Source organism: Pundamilia nyererei, unplaced genomic scaffold, assembly GCF_000239375.1.
Source record: "Pundamilia nyererei isolate P.nyererei 1_Seehausen unplaced genomic scaffold, PunNye1.0 scaffold00024, whole genome shotgun sequence".
NCBI lineage: Eukaryota > Metazoa > Chordata > Actinopteri > Cichliformes > Cichlidae > Pundamilia > Pundamilia nyererei.
Window position 1 is genome coordinate 2,230,392 of NW_005187425.1, and position 17,577 is coordinate 2,247,968.

Here is a 17,577-nt window from a genome sequence, read left to right on the forward strand (position 1 = left end):
CCACTCTTCATGTATATATCTCATGGGAGAGCTGAATAATCAAGAGAAATGGTTGTATATCCAAACTGTGGTATTAAAATCGAAATCAGGGCAGTTGGCAAGCTCTTTACTTGATGGATAGTTATTACTTGCGCAAGTATGAATCATCTGCTGAAGCTAAAGAGCTTTTCATAAATAATTTGCCATTTCATAAGTAATGCTGGAGAATTAAAATGGTGGTGTATTTGAGGTGATGGCTTATTTCTTCACATTAATAAACGTCAGAGGACTTTTTCAAATGTGGGAAAGGGCCTTGGGTAAATAGGTAAATAACTTGAGAATTGTGTTATTGATGATGAAAGTGGAAAAAATGATTATAATGATAATAAGGGGACGTGATGAAAACAACAATTGCGGCCTATCAATTCGAAGCGCTCTGGCTTCTGTAGCCTTTTCATTCATAATTTGCTTAACAAATTTCCCACGTGTGGGACTAATAAAGGTTATCTTATCTTATCTTAGTAAATGGATCAAAATCTGGCAGTATTTTTGTGTAGTCACAATTCCAACAATTTGTTATTTTATTATTATTCAGTCCAGTTATTGAATTTAGCATATCTTGAGACCATTTCAGCAAAATTTGACAAACAGTATGATACATTTCTCAGGACATGTGACAGGCTTTACTTATTTCTTTAGGACATGACTTTCAGATATTGTTCATTTGCTTTTTTAGGCTCGCCAGGTTTTTTTCTAATAGCTCTTACGGAATCACCTTAGTGCTGCAAACTTTGCTAAGTTGTATGTTATGCATAGATACAACACTGGTTCATAGCTTAACAAAAATCTAAGCAAAAAATCTAACTTGAAGACCACTTTTAAAGTACTGATCTTTGGGTTAAATAATAAAGGAATAAGGGGTGGTTCAATACTTTTGCACAGTAGTTTACATCATACACACCTCTTCAATTTATGCATTTTCATAGCAGAACCCAAAACACATTCTTGTCCTGACAGAGGGTGATAAAATTCGATTGATGTTTCTGATTGTGATTTATCTTTTGCATTATTGAAACAGTAAACCTCCTAGACAATTTTTATTACTTCTGAAGGGAGAATAGTTAATGTCATAAAAGGCATTCAGTGAAGTCTCATTTATCTAGTGACCTCCAGAGCTGCATACGACTCTTTTTTTTTTTCATTCTTACTCCTGTATTGTAAATCAGTAAGCAGTAGGATGAGAGTCCAAAACCCAGCTGGTCAGAATTTGTTAAGTGCACTTTTATACTTCTAATAATTTTTTTCAGTGTGGAAAAATCATTTAAGCTATTTCAGTTCCTTTATTGTTTTTTTTGTTTTTTTCCCAAACGCTTATGTAACTCATATTCTTTCTAAATTGGAACAGTGAAAATGCATACAGACAGTTACTTTGTCTGTATGCATTAATAGCTTTATCACTCTGTATATTTATCTCCCTCCAGCATAATATGAGATGCAATTATACCAAAACCCTACAATATTGTCGGAAAGTTCTGTGTCTGTGAAATTGTTGCTGTGGGCTCAGGATTATTGCCCAATTCCCAAGTGGCAGACTCAAAATACAGTACGAGTTATAAGGGTAATTGCAAAGCCAACCACTTGGAAAACAAGTACTGTATTGGTACCCGGCACACAGCCTATCACAGATCAAAAGCTCAGGAGAAAATGTTCAATTAAAGTACAGCCCCAGTGAAAAGAATATAAATATAAATGCTGGTCCGAGTATCCCTTTACCCCATTTTTTACCTGTTTTCCGACTTACTTTTCCCTGTTTTCCTATTTACTTTTGACTCAAACCTCTATGAGTCAGTGTACAACATGTGCACATGCATATTCATGCTTTCCTTTGATGTCTCATTTTCAGGTCTGTGTTAACCCCCACATTCAAGATATGTCCATATACTGAAGCTCATATATGCATAAGCACTGTACATGGAGATATGCAGATGGTGTTCCTGTTGAACAGGAAGCGCAAACACTTTTTATGCAATATTCAATATGTTGTTTATGAATCACTAACTGTCTTTGTAAATTACTAGAATAATTTCATATAGCAAAATTAATTCAGAAATGTTTCCTATTTAGTTAGTTTATCGTCAACATGCTATCTGATTGACACCTCACTGTTATCATGGGTATTATGGATATTCCCCATATCATTCAATGAAGCTATTATTTCTGTAACAGGTCATCAGCATCTTGCTGCACAAACCTGTTCTGAGAAGAGCCTTCCCTGCAAGTCTGTGGGAGGCTGTGAGTGCCGCTGCAATTGCATTAGCGGATTTACTTTGCATCGTGAGCACTGTGTGAAATGCTTAACTGATTTTGGCGTAAAAACCCAAAGAGCGCTCTGGAGAGAATTACTGTAAATGCTAATCTCTGAAGGAGTACAGGGACACATCTTGAACTTTGATTTCATACTCTGCCTAGATTGTTGCTTTATTTGTTATGCCAACACTCTGTTGTTGCGTATTTAATTCAAGTGTAGTAAAGAACTGGAGGATTCACACTATCATGCCAACAAGTCTTCTGTAAAATTAAAGTTTGGACCTTGCTGCACGTTTACGACATGATTCTTTTGCTTCTATGCATCTGCCATTCTAAACTCATCCCCCCCAAGGAAATGAAACAGTACTTTCATTTTATCTATTTATTTATTTTTTATTTTCATGTTTAATAACTCATAATGAGCATTTTTGCATGTAAGACCACACAGAGAAATCCAAGCAGGCAGGCACACAAACTGGCGTAACATGAAAGATTTTCTGTGATGCTACATTCAAACACGGGCGACATGACTGTTGTTGTAATTTTACCCCAAGCAGATGAAGAAAGTTCAGAGGTCTCCCAGACTTGACAGAAAGCAGAGTCATTTGTTGTCTCATAACTGTCAGGATCAGAAAACCCCCATGGAGCAGAAAATTTAATCACACTGCTACAGTGAGGCTGCTGAAAAGTAGTTACTATCCAAAACTACACAGTTTGGGTGGCATTTAAGTAAAGGTTTTCCTGCCCTTTCTACTTTTCAGAAGACTTGCCAAATGCAGTGGATTATAAAGATTTTGACAAGAATGAATTCCACCTCCAAAGCCCTTCTTTCTGCCACTGTCACAGTCTTTCATTCCTTCATTTTTTTTTCACTCCTCTCATTCTCTGGGCAGTGCAGTGATTTGACCTCATTAGTTGAACTCAAGATCAGCTAAGAAAGCAATTTGTTCCTTTGCCTCCTGCAGAGTGCATCACATAAAACTGTCTTATGAAAGCAGTTATAATTGGGCAATAGGGTTTTAAGAACTTCAGCGATATTCATTGTGACATTTGTCTAGTGTCATGTTCAGACAAAAAATCTGCCCAAGAGCAGATGGGAAATTCTTAAACTATTTCTCTATGTGCCTGGTACCTTTTCATTATCTGCATACGCCAAACATTCTCCATTACAAACAATATGCAGATCACCCCTCCACCCTCAACCCACTCTTTGATCATTTTACACAGATTCAAACACCCATACAATAATGCAAAAATAATAATAGCTATCCCTATTTTGTATGTCCAACCAATGTGAACTTTTAAGAGCCTTTGGACATGAGTGGCATAATATTTCCTTAGGACGTTTCACTAAAAAAGTAAGAATTGTTATGACTGATCACTCCAGGGATTTTTTAAATTCTCAATATTTGAATAATACCTTAAATGTACTTAAGTACAGTACATGTTCTAAGATGACACGACATTAAAGAACTTTACAGAAATGCTTTGGAGGCGTCATCTAAGTGTTAAACAGAATGTGGAACAAACATTAAAAAAATTGCAAATACATATTAATTACAGTTTACACTGTAATATACTGCTGCAGCTTAGGAAGGGCCAGTGAAGCATGCAGCTAAGTCTGATGAGATCTCCCTTGGATGGGTAGGGTTACGGTAGAGTTTGAGGCTGCAGGGTGTGTGGTGGGAGGATAGATGGATGAAGAGGAGAAAGTCTACTGTCCAGGACGCCCTGTAGAATATCCTCCAGATCCTTCTTTCAAACAGGCCTTTTCAGCCCTCTATTCAAAAAGCAGTAATTGCATCATTTTTCAAGGCCCTTGCCTCTGTCTGACTGTGAAGCTGGCCCCATTAATCAAACTAATGGAGAAGTAAGTGATTTCAAAATATAGGCTTTGATCATGCACCCCCTATCCTCTCCCACAGCTCCGCCTTCCCCTCAGCTTTGGGAACCCCTCTCCTCCCACTGTTCCATATCTTTCTTTTCTCATAGCCCTCCATGTGCACTTCACTACATACTGTATGAAAAGGGCTGTGTGAGTAAAAAAAATAATTTTTATATTATACTTTTTTAGGTTTCCGTTAATGCATGTAAAAGCTTTGCTTTTGCGAATTCTGGCAGTGCTGTGGGCCTCCAGCTTGATTAGAGTTGATTTTCAGTATAGGAGAGCACCAAACTGCGTATATGAGGTTGTAGAAAATGGTCACTCTAATATCATTCTGGCCTATTAACGGGCAAGTGTGTCCCAAAGAGTCACAGTTCAGACACATTTATTGATCCTGATGAGACGGATTAAATTAAAGTGCTCCTCAGGTGTATTGAAAAGCTTGTGCCAGCTATAAAGCAGCATAACCATTACTTGAGACCGCAACCAGAGCACAGTTGGAAATTAGATTTCCTTTCTACCAAAAGTGTAAACCTCCACACAGAGAATACATCTCATTATATCTTTGCTGCCATCGTGGTGGTCTCAGGGAAATAAAAAAAAAATGCATTTAGCATGCATTTGACTAATTTATTGTCTCTACAATTAGGAGTCCATTCAGACTTTGTTGTAATTGCCCCCAGAGTTTAGAGCACTGGCATTGAATATCTATAAAGCTTTCATAAAAAGAACCTGTGTTCACCTCAAACCATTGATGAGTTCACAATGCTGACTAGTAAACAGTAAGAAACATTTCATTAAACAAGCATACATGATTCCCCTAACAGTATCGCTGATGATGTTGTCACTCGAGCATTCATGATTTATTTAACGAGGTAATTAAAGCAAAACATACACAAGTCTAAGGAAAGTAAAGAGACTGTGTGGGTGCACGTGTTTGTGTGTGTACGTGTGGACATGTGTGGCAGGGCATGCATGGGAATGAATTTGACACGGTACTGTGCAAAACTCTTGAGCTGCTCCTCATTTCTTTATATTTTTTTTCAGGAAAATGAGCAACAGCTGGAAGATCCAAACCAAAAATGTCAAATTTGAATTGAATCAATCCACAAGACCTGTTGCCACTGATCTTCAGTTCAGTTCTTGTGTAATTTGGCATATCTCAGCCTTTTCTCCTTGTTTGCGTCCTGCTGCCTCCTGCTGCGGCTTTGGTGAACAGGAGATAGATACATCTCTCAGCTCCTCTGTCAGGTCTTTGCTGGGTATTTTTTTTCCATCTGCTACTGTTATATCTGTCTGTCCAGTTTCCTCACAGTAGTGTACTGACATGCTAGCAAAGAGGTTGGTTAATGATATTCTTGAAGTATCCATGCTTTTACCAACACAGTTGTTCAAATTTCATTTCTGTCCTTGTATTTACTGGGCAGCTAGCTCTCAGTGTTTTTGTTTTGTTCTGTTTTTAAGTTTTCATTATGTCAAAATTGAAACTTTCACACTCCCGCTCTCCTAAAGGCATCTCTTTCTCTTGGAGATGCCACTTTGTTCTAGACTAAGTGATGAGTTTCATGTACATCTTTGGCCCCGCTGACCTCTCACAATTAACTATCTTGCTCCCTCTTTTTTATTTGTCTGCCCACTTAACGTGCTTGCTTGTACCTAATCAGGCAGAGTTTTCTGTATACCAGCAGTCTGCTTACCATGACCTCTGACTCTAACCAGCATGAAGAAGTCCTTGATTATTCAGAAGAGGAGGGAAACAGCATACATCAGGAATATTGCAGTAATTTACAAGAGTTCCATTTAGTGAGATTTTTAGGAGAAAACAAAGCATTAACCCCATGGGCCGAATGTGCTAATCTGCCATTTGTTATGGCCGTGGGTGACCTCCTTTTTTCATAGTGGTGGCCGTATGTGGGCCACAAAAATATTAGGGTGACACACTAAAAACAGAACAGTGCAGGGGCACAGCGGAGGGGAATAGGTGACGACGGGAAATTGTGAGGGACGTACAAAGTGACACAATGCAAATGACAAAAATTGTATATGCAGAAATAAATAACAAGTTAATGTTTCAGTGTATTGTATGGTGTCGTCCTTTCTCTGGTGCTCACGTTTATTAAAATTATTACCAACATAGGACATTCACTGGGAGGCCCAGCACATTTTGGGGGGTGTCCAGAGCCCCCCCTGGCCCACCCTTGTGGCACCCCTGGTTATGGCCTCTACTCTGGTATCATCATCTTTTCTTTTTTTATTATCAGGCTGGTTTTTTCTGGGGGGGTGGGGGGGGTTTCACTTCAAAGTATTCCTATTTACTGCACTGTGGATTTGAAATAGCATAAGCTCACAGTTTTATATTAAGAGACTGACATAAGTCAAAATGTTGCAGCTATGCACTCTATTAAAAACCCTGCATGCAACATAACAACACCCATTACTGTGTAAAGTACTCTTTTTAAACCTCAATTTTAGATTCATGGGAAGATTTACAGGAGCCATCACTAGATGAAAAAGCAGAGAAGTTCTCAGCTAATGCTAGCAAGCTTGGTTAGTGGAGTGTATCCATAGACTGAATGGAAGCATTACACAAACACCCACTACTACTGCTGCTCTATTACTAATATGCTAAAGAACTAATACAATGTTTCTCAGCAAAACTGAAGCTTCTTGAACAGGTTATATTGCCCAGCATTTATTATATAAATGCATTACAAAGCACACCAGTCCCTTAACCGACTCTAATTAGCTGAGGTGAAGCCCAGCAGACAACTACTGCGTTTGTCTGTATCCAGCTGTCAGTCAAAGCCAGCACACTTCTAATAATGCAAACTTTAGGTGTTAATGAAATTTAAAGAGCGGGTAAAAATTTTACAGTTTTAAAAATTGTACCTGCGTCCCACATTAGCTATTGCTGATCAGCAGTACTTTATGCGGAACACAAGAATATTTAAATCCAGAACAACTAGTGCCTCGCATCAAGAGAACCACATCTGTTATTTTTCACAAAAGAGTAAAAGCAATCTATATTTGCATTTTCATTTGTGGGATTCAGAGGTTTTAATCTTGAAAAGCAGATTTTCCTCAGTTTAATTGCAGACAACTTTATTGAGATGAAATGTTTCAGAAAAGCATCAAAAGGCAAAGTTTATTATGCATGTACGTATCTCATATTCATTAGGCAAGCATTGTAGTATTTCTCCATCAAGATGTGTGATTATTTGCAACAATAATGTATTGTTGGCAAATTTTAAAAAAAATATTATCCAGAAATAATGGCTTTTCAAAGGAGTCTTATACAATACCACAGATGGGAAAGCTACATTCAGACATAGTTTGTGACAGTAAACAGAATAATAACTAGCACATGCTTTATTTTCTATGAAATAATAAGCTCAAAATTAGCATATAAACTTTAAAAGTCTATTTTAAAAGGATTTCATTAACTCCAGTAATTCCTTCCCGCATATACTCTTTTTCCTTAAGGCAAATCACTAGAATTACTGTAAGTGTACAGACCACAAAAGGAGAGACTTAGAGTAGTGAAAAAATAAGGTGCATGATATGCTCCACAGTCTTGTGTGACTCACTGTTTTTTTCATTACATCCTGACTAAGCTGTCATATCTTTTATAACACCTTTTTTTCTCTCTGATTTCTCACCTAACCCTTGTTTTCACTCTTCTCTCCTGGCAGTCATCTGCGAACTATGACTTTGAGGCATTTTCAGCAGTATAGTATGAGAGTGTACCCCAGAGCAGAGATTACAGCAGTGTGTGTCTGAAGTCTGAATGTGCCTTGTTGTTCTTACCTGGTGGGCAGAGTTTCTTTAGAGGCAATGTGAAAAACAAGTCCTCAGTACCTGAAGGGACTGAAAGGTTTTGAGAGACATACATGTCAGTTTGTCATGCAAGGTCCCTGACATGGGCGTCATGTAGGGGTCCTACATTGTAGTAGTCCTTTGTGAAAACTGTGTAACTGTACTTAATGCTCTACAGGAGCCCAAATGCAACTGTCTTATGTAATCAAAGCAGTTTATGACTGGATACACTTAATGGAACGATAAGGTCACGGCTTCCCAAATCAGCTTTCATGTAGAACAAAACAGATGGAAGTGTCATTCACTTGACTCTGTGCACCGAACTGCTTCTAAAAGTTTCAGGCATTTTTTTTTTGTGTGTAGCTTTTGCAAAAGTTTCAGGCCACACATCAGTTCTCTATACTTTGCTAGGAAAATGGGAAATATTTACAGTGATTTATTAAAATGTGCAAACATAAATGTAAATACAGTAGATAAGGCAGAAAAAGAGTTTGTACAGCTCCAGGCTTCTGGAGGAACATTCTACACCTCTTATTTGGATGTTGGCTGCCTTTTGTTGCATTCTGTGTCACACACTGCTTCAGTATTGTTGGGGTCTGGGCTCTGCAGATACCAATCCATGGATGACAGTGTCTGATTGTGTTTTTTCTATGCATGTAGGCTTTTACTACAGTAAAAGTGCTGTCGTGTCTTCGTGATCATTGTTGAAAAAATTGAGCCGTTTCCAGTTGAGTGCTTTTCAGATTTTATTGTGTGAAGGGTTAAAATCTGGTGTTATTTTTTGATACAGAGCATGAAAGACCATGTGTTTCACAAATGACTGTAGAAAGTCACCCTCTAAAGATGACACTGTAGAAGGTTTTTTGGCCTGTGTTTTCTTCTTTTATCCTCCACTTATCCGGTTTCCTTAGATATCTTTTTTTTCTTTTTTCTTTTTTTTTTGTTGTCCCATTTGGATCTTTAGATATCTTAAGAGCATACCATACAAGCACAAGTTTCAACTAATAGCTCTTTAGGAAGAGCGTGTCTGTGTAAAAGTGCTATCACATACCTGTCAAAGTGTGCTGTATATAATCAGTTATTCGTATTTATGGAAAAGGCTTCTAGTAACACCTGAAGACACCATTTAAAATGGGTTCTTTCCTAAGTTGTCTATTATGTGTAGACTTGGCTGTCCCTTGAGTTATGAGCCTTTTTTGTCCTTGGATAAGATAAAATAGTTCTGCTGGAGAACTGATGCTCGATACTACTTAAAACAATTACAAAAAGTCTGGCTCCTTGAAAGAAAAATATAAAGAAAATGAGGAGTGGCTCACTTTTATTTGCACAGTATGTACCCATCCTGTCTTGAATCCAAGTTTGACTAAATGGACAGCTTAAATATTAATGTTTCCCAAAAACGCTTACCTTTCTGTTGCAAGGTGTTTTGAAGGTGTGGAGTTCAGAGTGAAAGTAAAGTTCTGTTCACTTACTCGAAGCTAATGGCCTGGAATGGTACAAAGTGCTCTTATGGAAAATGGTTATTGTATTTCACTTAGTTCAAATCACTCAACTAATGTAAGATAATGGTAGCATGCATTATTCAGATGCACTTCTAATCCTTTGTCCCATGAATTCCAGATTTCAATTTTGAATTTGGCCTATCTGCCTCATTTTAATTCCTGGCCTTGCTTGTTTCAGGTCACCTGCTGAGCTTTCCTCCACCCCATATCACAGGTGTGTTAATTTTCATCATTGATGATTCACTTGACAAATTGCACTCAAGAGCATCAAAGAGCTGCTTCGATCCTGCAGAAACTTTGAAAATTAAACCAAAAGATCTCAGAGTTGTTACACAAAGATGTCAGCCGTGACATCCATTCATCAAAGTGACTGTTTGTTTTCTGGAACATCAATATTCTGTGTAATATTGTCCTTAAACGTCTTAACACTCTGTATAATGCTACATTTGTGCTTCTGCGTGTAAATACCGGACACAGTTTGTGTTACATTTTACAGCACCGTGATTGTATATCTGCATGCCCTTGTGTTGCGACTGCAGTCACAGATGAACAAAACAATTTTTGGTGAGGTAATCACTTTCCTCTGTGTTAATTATCCTTGGTTATCACATCTATCAGCTATGCAATAAAAATTCAATTGCAAATATCATCAAAGATCCACAACATAAATTTCCCCCAGGTGCGGAGGTTTAGTTTATGTTCGGTGCTTCCCCAAGGGCACCCTGCAGAATTGCAAAGTAATTTATCCTGTACCAAGATGTATCATTCAGAAAGTGTACTTTGGTGTTATGTTAAAATATGAAGTGCGATCCTGTCTTGTTTTCCTTTCAATCCCCGACACTTTCTTTGGCTATGAAATGCACGTGGTTACGCATCTATGTGACTCACTAAAATGTTATGTTTAAAAGTTGAGTAATTTGAAGATGCTTTATAAGCTAGGGTTTGTGATTCAGTATTCTCTAGTTAAGCAATCAGTTTGGTTGTAAAAGTAATTTTAAACAATCTTTGCAGTCTTTGCTGTGATTTTATTTCTCTACTTTTAATACTTTATTCAGCTTTTTGCGCTTTTGAAAAGTCTGTAACTTTATCCAAGTCAGAAACCCATACCAAGGAGCGTTATTGTGCCAGACACTGCACAAGAACTGGCTGACTTGTGTTGTTGGAGTTCAGCCTTTTCTTATGTTCCTAATTTATGCCACCATGGAACACATTTGCATAATGGCTACCTAGCGGCTAGTTTGGCATGCCCTCATATAATGCTAATTGAATCTGAGAAGAGTTTGGTTATGATATTGTTATGTGAAGATGCTATTCTGTTCAGTGCGATTAGAAATTCACTTTGTATATTTTCCAAAAAAAGACAAAGTGAACTATAAGTATTCTAAATGAATTTTTACCACTACTTCTCTTCATTTTACAATGAGATATTTTCCTGATCTGAGCACAATTCAGTGCTGACAATCTTATCAATCAGAGGGTTTTTCTTTCAGGAGGACCCTTTCAGAGAAAGACATCTAAAAGAGAGAGTTTAAAGACTCCTTTTTCCTAAATTTTCTAGGATTTTAACCAATTCTACTCAAGCCACAAACTACAAAGACATCACACTGTTTGAAAAATAGTAACTGCTCCTTCACCTTTAAGGTTCTTAAAGCTTCACTGAAATCTTTCACTCAGGAGGTTCTTCAGTCTGCTATGCTATTCATAAAATGTCACACCGAGTTTTAATCCTTTTAGTGACTCTTGGAAATTCCCCTCACAACATTACAGCTCACAGTTACTCCAGCAGCTTATAGAGGGAATACACCACAGGGAAAGTTGAAGACCACTTCACAGTTGGGATTCCAGCAAACGAGTGTGGCATCTCTCACTAAGAAATCCTGTTGCTTTTCAATATAAGTTATGCGATATTAATGCTAATCTCACAATTTTCAATCAGTTTTAACCAAGTTTTATAGAACATTATCACTGATTACTGATTCTGCCTATTTTACTGTATTTCAAAACATTCTATGACCAAACATGACGACTGAAATGTACACTTTATTGCTACTATGTGCAGTTCCTCTAATTTTATTTTATTTACCAAGGCCAATGTACCAACTGGTGAGTCACCTAGTAAGGACATTAGCTATTCCACTCATGTCTAGCGTAAGGCGTGGGAAGCTAACCACATGCAGAGGAAGCTAGCAGCCTTAGTGCTATGGCAGATGGGAGTCATGATTTGTTTTTAATGCGACACACGTGTGCCAACTCCTTAGAAGGAACACCTGGTCTTAAAAACTCAGACTGCAGGGTCAGAAGAAATTTGTCCAAGCGTTGCAGTATCACTAAGGACTATGGGACAATAGCTTGTATCTTTTAAGAATTACTTTATAATAAGACGGTAGTGAGGAATGCATTAGCGTATGTAGTCATGAGTAGTTTGAATGTGTCTATACTTGTATACTAAGGGCATTTGGCATCTTTTTGTTCAATGCTCTGTCGATGGAGCAGATTAAGTGGTCTGAAGGTGTGTTTCCACAGCAACAGTTGCAAGGCTGAGCTCAGAGGGACTATTTTGAATCTTTTATGACAGACCTCATTATGCCTTTCTGGCTTCTTTGTGAGACCCTAATACAGGAAGAGCACAGAAGGTGGGACTGCTACCAAAACCTTTCATTGTTCACCCTCTTAAAATCATGACCAAATGCTAAGACCTGGTGAATGGTATCCACTTAAAAATACCAGAAACAGTTGCCCCCTGCCGAACCTTAAAACTGTGTGCTTATAACACAAAAAAAAAAAATTGTTTTGGAACCCACACATTAAGCAGCAAGAAAAGATGGGCCAAAAGGAATAAATGGCAAACCAAGACTTCATTTAGCATGGCTACATGAGCTAATTTGCATGGTTATGAAAAATGCAACCCTTTGGGTGACGTGAGATCATTAGCTGGACCACATCTCTGGACGGTCAGCCTCATGTTGTGATTGTCAATGACATTCACATGCAACAGTTCAGCTATAATACATGTATTTCACAACCAATTTGATTCTTTTGTTTTAACTAATGAATGCATGACTAAATTTCTTTTTTCTTCATGCATCGAATTAGACCAGAAAAGGGTTAAATCTCTGCAGCAGAAATAACAGTCACAAAGTGACACCAGATTACTGTTTAGCCAGTTCAGTTTCAGCTCTCAAATCCTGCAGTCTGAGCATTGTTTGCCTCAGTTTCTGGGTCAATGTTGTCCTTGTGAATTCAGAATTTTCAATAATGCAACAACAATAATATTTGGGCTCATGACTCTGTAAATAAATCACCACATGGCTTCAGAGGAGTCAGAGCCAGTTAGAATTTCAATTAATGCTGATGCTTACTTCTGCTTATTCTGTATACAATTCAGAGTTGTGGTGATCAGGATAGTCTGAGATTCCATTTAGAAAAGTATGCGGTTGGAGAGATCTGTGAGTCTGCAGATATAAATGTTATTGTTGCAGGTGGGCGGACTGATAATTATATAAATGACTACTACATGAATCTTATTTGCTTTATTTTATGGTACATACTGTAACAATGTGATGTCTCATGAAACTAAAACAGAAATTGGTATCGCTTGGTGATTCTTATTCATTTTATATTGTCAGGCTGTAGTTAAATGCTTCAGCAACATTGAATTTTGATGATTGAGCCAAACTGTAGATTGCCTTACAGGGATCGGAATAGTTGCTGTAAAATAACGAGAACAGTACTCATTTTAAAAGCAAACAGTGGATTATCGCAAGTCATACATTTGTTAAGCTTCAATGACAGTTTTCTTATCTTACTTTATTTTTAAAAATTGTGATGCAGGTTGTAATAGATATAATTTAATCTCTACAAATGTTTTGATTATTTTGTTTTAATAAGACGAGCAGCTATTAATTGTTTCCATTTCCCAATCCTGAAATATCTTGTAAGATTCAGTGGATAGTATTGGCTTTGTTAGCATCAGACAAAGAGCAGTAGGTAAACAAAACCACAATCAAATACGTATTTGATGTTTGTCTTAACATAGTGTTTATCAATGTCATTGTCATGGACAGTCTGTGTCAATACAATTCATTAGCAGAAACTACAGCCTTCAAAATTATTTTAAAACTAAACACCACTCGGGATTAGTATTAGCAAAATCTTAATATTAGAACTTTTATGAAGATGTTATGTATTATATGTGATTTATGTTGCATTTGAAAGTATTACTTTTATGGAGTTATGCATAATAATCAGGCAGCTGAGTGTGCAATTCAGATTGGCTTTTAAAATATGATTTTTGTAACGCAACAAATAATCACACTGAATGAGTTTACACTGAGCACTCTGACATTCAGGAGATTTATCCTCAATCTGAGCCTTACTCAAACCACCACCAACCCTCCCCACCTATTTTCACATCCTTCTAACTGCAGTTCCTGTCAATCCCTTTTCGGCTGTCACGGTTTTAAATTGGAGTTGGCATTCTCTGACTGCCTTTGTGGTATTGCTACTGTATAAGAACATGCCTGGGGTACTCTGTGTCTCTGATTAGAGATCTTACGATGCAAGGCATTGGCTGTATCAATAGAATACTCCTTAGATGTCACTCAAGGGTTTTGTCTGTGCCTCCTCCTCTAAAACCCCATTTCTCTCCAGAGTTTCACTGTTACATCATCTTCTGAAGTGAATGGAAATAAAGAAAACACAAAGCTAAAATTGCTCTTCTTGGATGTTGATAACATTTAGGGTTTCAAATAGATTTTTAGGCTTTGGTATGATAAATTCCAAGCAAAGTGGAAAGCCCTTTCATAGTTCAACTGAAATAAGACTACATGCGATTTAAAAGAGGGGCTGATTAGGCAAAATAATGTAGGGATTTTCCTTGGACCCAAGGTGCTCTTGTTTTTAGGAGATACAGGTTTTGAATCCTGATGAGCAACTCTCTTCAGCATTTCTGAGACCCCAAGTTCTTGCTTGCCTTGATTCACGTTTTGAAACGATAGACTGCCTGAACTGTCACTCGTAAATGGAGATACAGAACAAAACAACTAATGAACTTTGATTCTTAATTTAGTTTCCTGTTAAACATAGTTGTATCAGTTGACATTTAACAACACTCATCATTCTCACATTTTCCTCACTTAGATAACACTGATGAAAAACGACAGCAATAACAAGCAAAGACTTCTCACAGTATGTCTACGCAGTTATGTGTTCATCACATACGTACAGAAACATCAGCTAAACATCAGCTTGCAAACATAATTTAGCATAACGAGGGTTTGTGTCTTAAGTTGTAAGTGCAGAATTGTGCTGTGAACTGATGGTGAACCTCTCAAGTGTAGGGTTCTGTTGTGCCCACGGCTTCAACAAAACACTGCATCGCAGCTGGTACACATTAACTAACCCATACTACACACTTGACTCTCTTTTTACCATTATAGCATCTGACAGACTTTGTCTGGAACAACGAATGCACTTCAAGGAGCTGTCGACTCTCTTGAATGTAAAGGCTATTCTTCAAGGCAGACAATAGTTATCATTGTCAGCTTTTATTTAGGGCCAAAGCGTCATTACCATGATTTGAATGAATATCACACAGAGTACAAGAATGTGGTGTGTGTGTGTGTGTGTGTGTGTGTGCGTGCGTGCGTGCGTGCGTGCGTGCGTGCGTGCGCATGTTTTTTTAAGCATTTAACCTTGAGATTAACACTGAATTGTGTGTCTTCGCTAATGTTTTATTGATGATGAAGTTATTGTAGAAGTTATGCTGAAGTTGTTTCTCAATTAAATTAGACTGCCCTTCTCTTTTGTGAAGTGATGTTTAAATTTTATGTATTATATGTAATATCCATGTAAAAAAAAAACAATAATACGTCATTTGAGCCATTTGAAAAAAACCACTGCTGAGATACTAAAACTAACCTGCATTGAATCCTTTTCACATAAACATTTATTTACATTTTTTTTCAGAAATAACACTATTCAAGGTTTATTTTCAAAATCTCCATACCTTAGTTCACGCAATCTCAGCTATAACCTTCTTCTTTTTGGTCATTTTTGTAATCTAATGCGGTCCCATCAGCTCAACCTTGAACACTGTTGCTGATGTTGCTTTGTTCCACTCATGCGATCTACTGTACAACACATGCACACATACCCTCCACTGTTTTGCTTGAAGGTTTAGCAACACAATAGAAAGCATTTACTTTTTTTTCTGCCCTCATCACCATCGTGTGAAATATGTAATTAGAAAACTGTACCAACCTTCTGAATGTTTATAACTATAAATAGTTTAATTCTTGATCCTTGTTTAGTCCCATTTAATGTGCAGTGTCCAATAGTAACAACGATCTGAATTGTCTTGATCTGAATATTAAATTGTCAGTGACCAGCACATCTACAGTAAACAGGGTAAAGTTTACCATTTTATATGTGAAAATATGAACATTTTTGAGGAAAAAGCTTCATATATGTTGTCAAACAGGAAACTAAACACTTAAAGTGATTAGAAGCACTATTTTTCTACATAAATCTCCAGTGGACCATTGCACCCGCCATATGTCTGGTGTTTTGTGGCATTCATTGATAATGTTGGCATACCCATTTGGATTTCAAGGTAATTTTTTAAGGCATATGGCCCCACTTTTTCATTTTAAGTATTTTAGTCATGGAGGTAAATATTTCTTGTGTGCTGGTATGGTCCTCTTACAGTCTGATGAGATCAATTTGGCAATGAGAGGAACATTAAAATAAAATCATGAGGCTTCCAAGGTTTTAAGATTGATTAGCAGCTTTTGAAGCTGCACACTACACCGCCTATTATTGATGAGCATGGTGTTGTTTAGTAAAACCACAGGGCTCAATCTTTTATATGTTCAAGCATCGGTCTTCTGCTTTAAAAACTAATGACATCAATTGGCAGAAGAGCGCATACAGTGATGTGTTAAGCAAGACAGATGTGTTCAGACTTGTGACCGATGGAGGGACTTCATTATTCATAAGAATAGTCATTTTCATCTTTCCCAGAGATTTTAGGTGGTTCTTTGTTTTTACATACACATCACTAACTGCAGGTTACACTTTCCTTGTGCTCTAACTACCTTAACAGCAGTCTTCTTTGCTGTGCATATTGGTTACTCCATTTAGACTTCAGGCAGAGAACATATTGTTGTGACTGCAGAGCAGCAGGGTAAGAGGAATGATTAATACATGTAGACGTGCTCCCTTGTATTCAGCTGATTCCATTCAGTGTGAATAAAATGGAAAAAGTCACAAAGCAACCATTATGCATCGAAGCTAAATAAGGTTTCTACCACTTGACGTTTGACTATCTGTAAAATTTAAATACTGTTGCACTGTGGCAAAAAGCTGCGTGCTTTCAATGCAGCATCTGCCCTTTTGGAAAATAAACATAGTTTCAAAATAAATGAGAAAAACTGTGGCTCCATCTAAGTAAAATGTATAACGAGAATATGATATTTGAAATTGTTTATTGGTTGTCTTTCTGTCTGAGCATTAACACGACATTACATATGATACTTACATCATTATTTGCTCAACTCATTACCCCTCTAGTCTCCCTTTGGTGCCACAAGATCTCATGGTAATGCATTTCTATCCAACAATGACACCTACTTCCACGAGCTCCCTTTTTGTGTCATTATTGTGTTTTAAAAGGGAATGTGAAATTATTATGGCAATTGAAAGAGGTCCCATTGCAGTGGGCAAATTATGTGCATTTGTACTGCAGGCTTCATTCTCACATCCAATGTAAAAATACAGCACAGCGCTATTTAAAAAGCTTGGTTGCTCCAATGTGCTACAGGCTGTGTGGTTTAGTTGTATTCTCTGCACACTGGACCTGCAGCCTCTCTGTGTCTGAGGATGTCTTGATTTACAAATTAAGCTCCAGAGACACCTGAGAAGAGACTTACATGGACTACTGTGTGATCTCAATGAATTTGTGCACTTGGTTCCTCAATTGTCCTCCTCTTTCTGTTTCTCCTCTCTCTTTCTCCTTTAATTTATCACTGCAGGCTGTGGAAACAAACCTGGCATCCAAGGACAGCCACTGGGTCTATGCCAATGAGG

The 17,577-nt window shown here is 37.5% G+C and overlaps 1 protein-coding gene across 3 annotated transcripts in view; it reads left to right on the forward strand.

The window, feature by feature from the left end:
- The window catches only part of grid1a (glutamate receptor, ionotropic, delta 1a), a 276,642-nt gene that overhangs the window by 213,128 nt on the left and 45,937 nt on the right, over positions 1 to 17,577 (forward strand). For all 3 annotated transcript variants that reach the window (XM_005727368.1, XM_005727369.1, XM_013909387.1), the window contains exon 5: positions 17,523 to 17,576. In XM_005727368.1, the coding sequence (XP_005727425.1) occupies positions 17,523 to 17,576 (54 nt within the window). The remainder of the gene's footprint in view (positions 1 to 17,522; position 17,577) is intronic.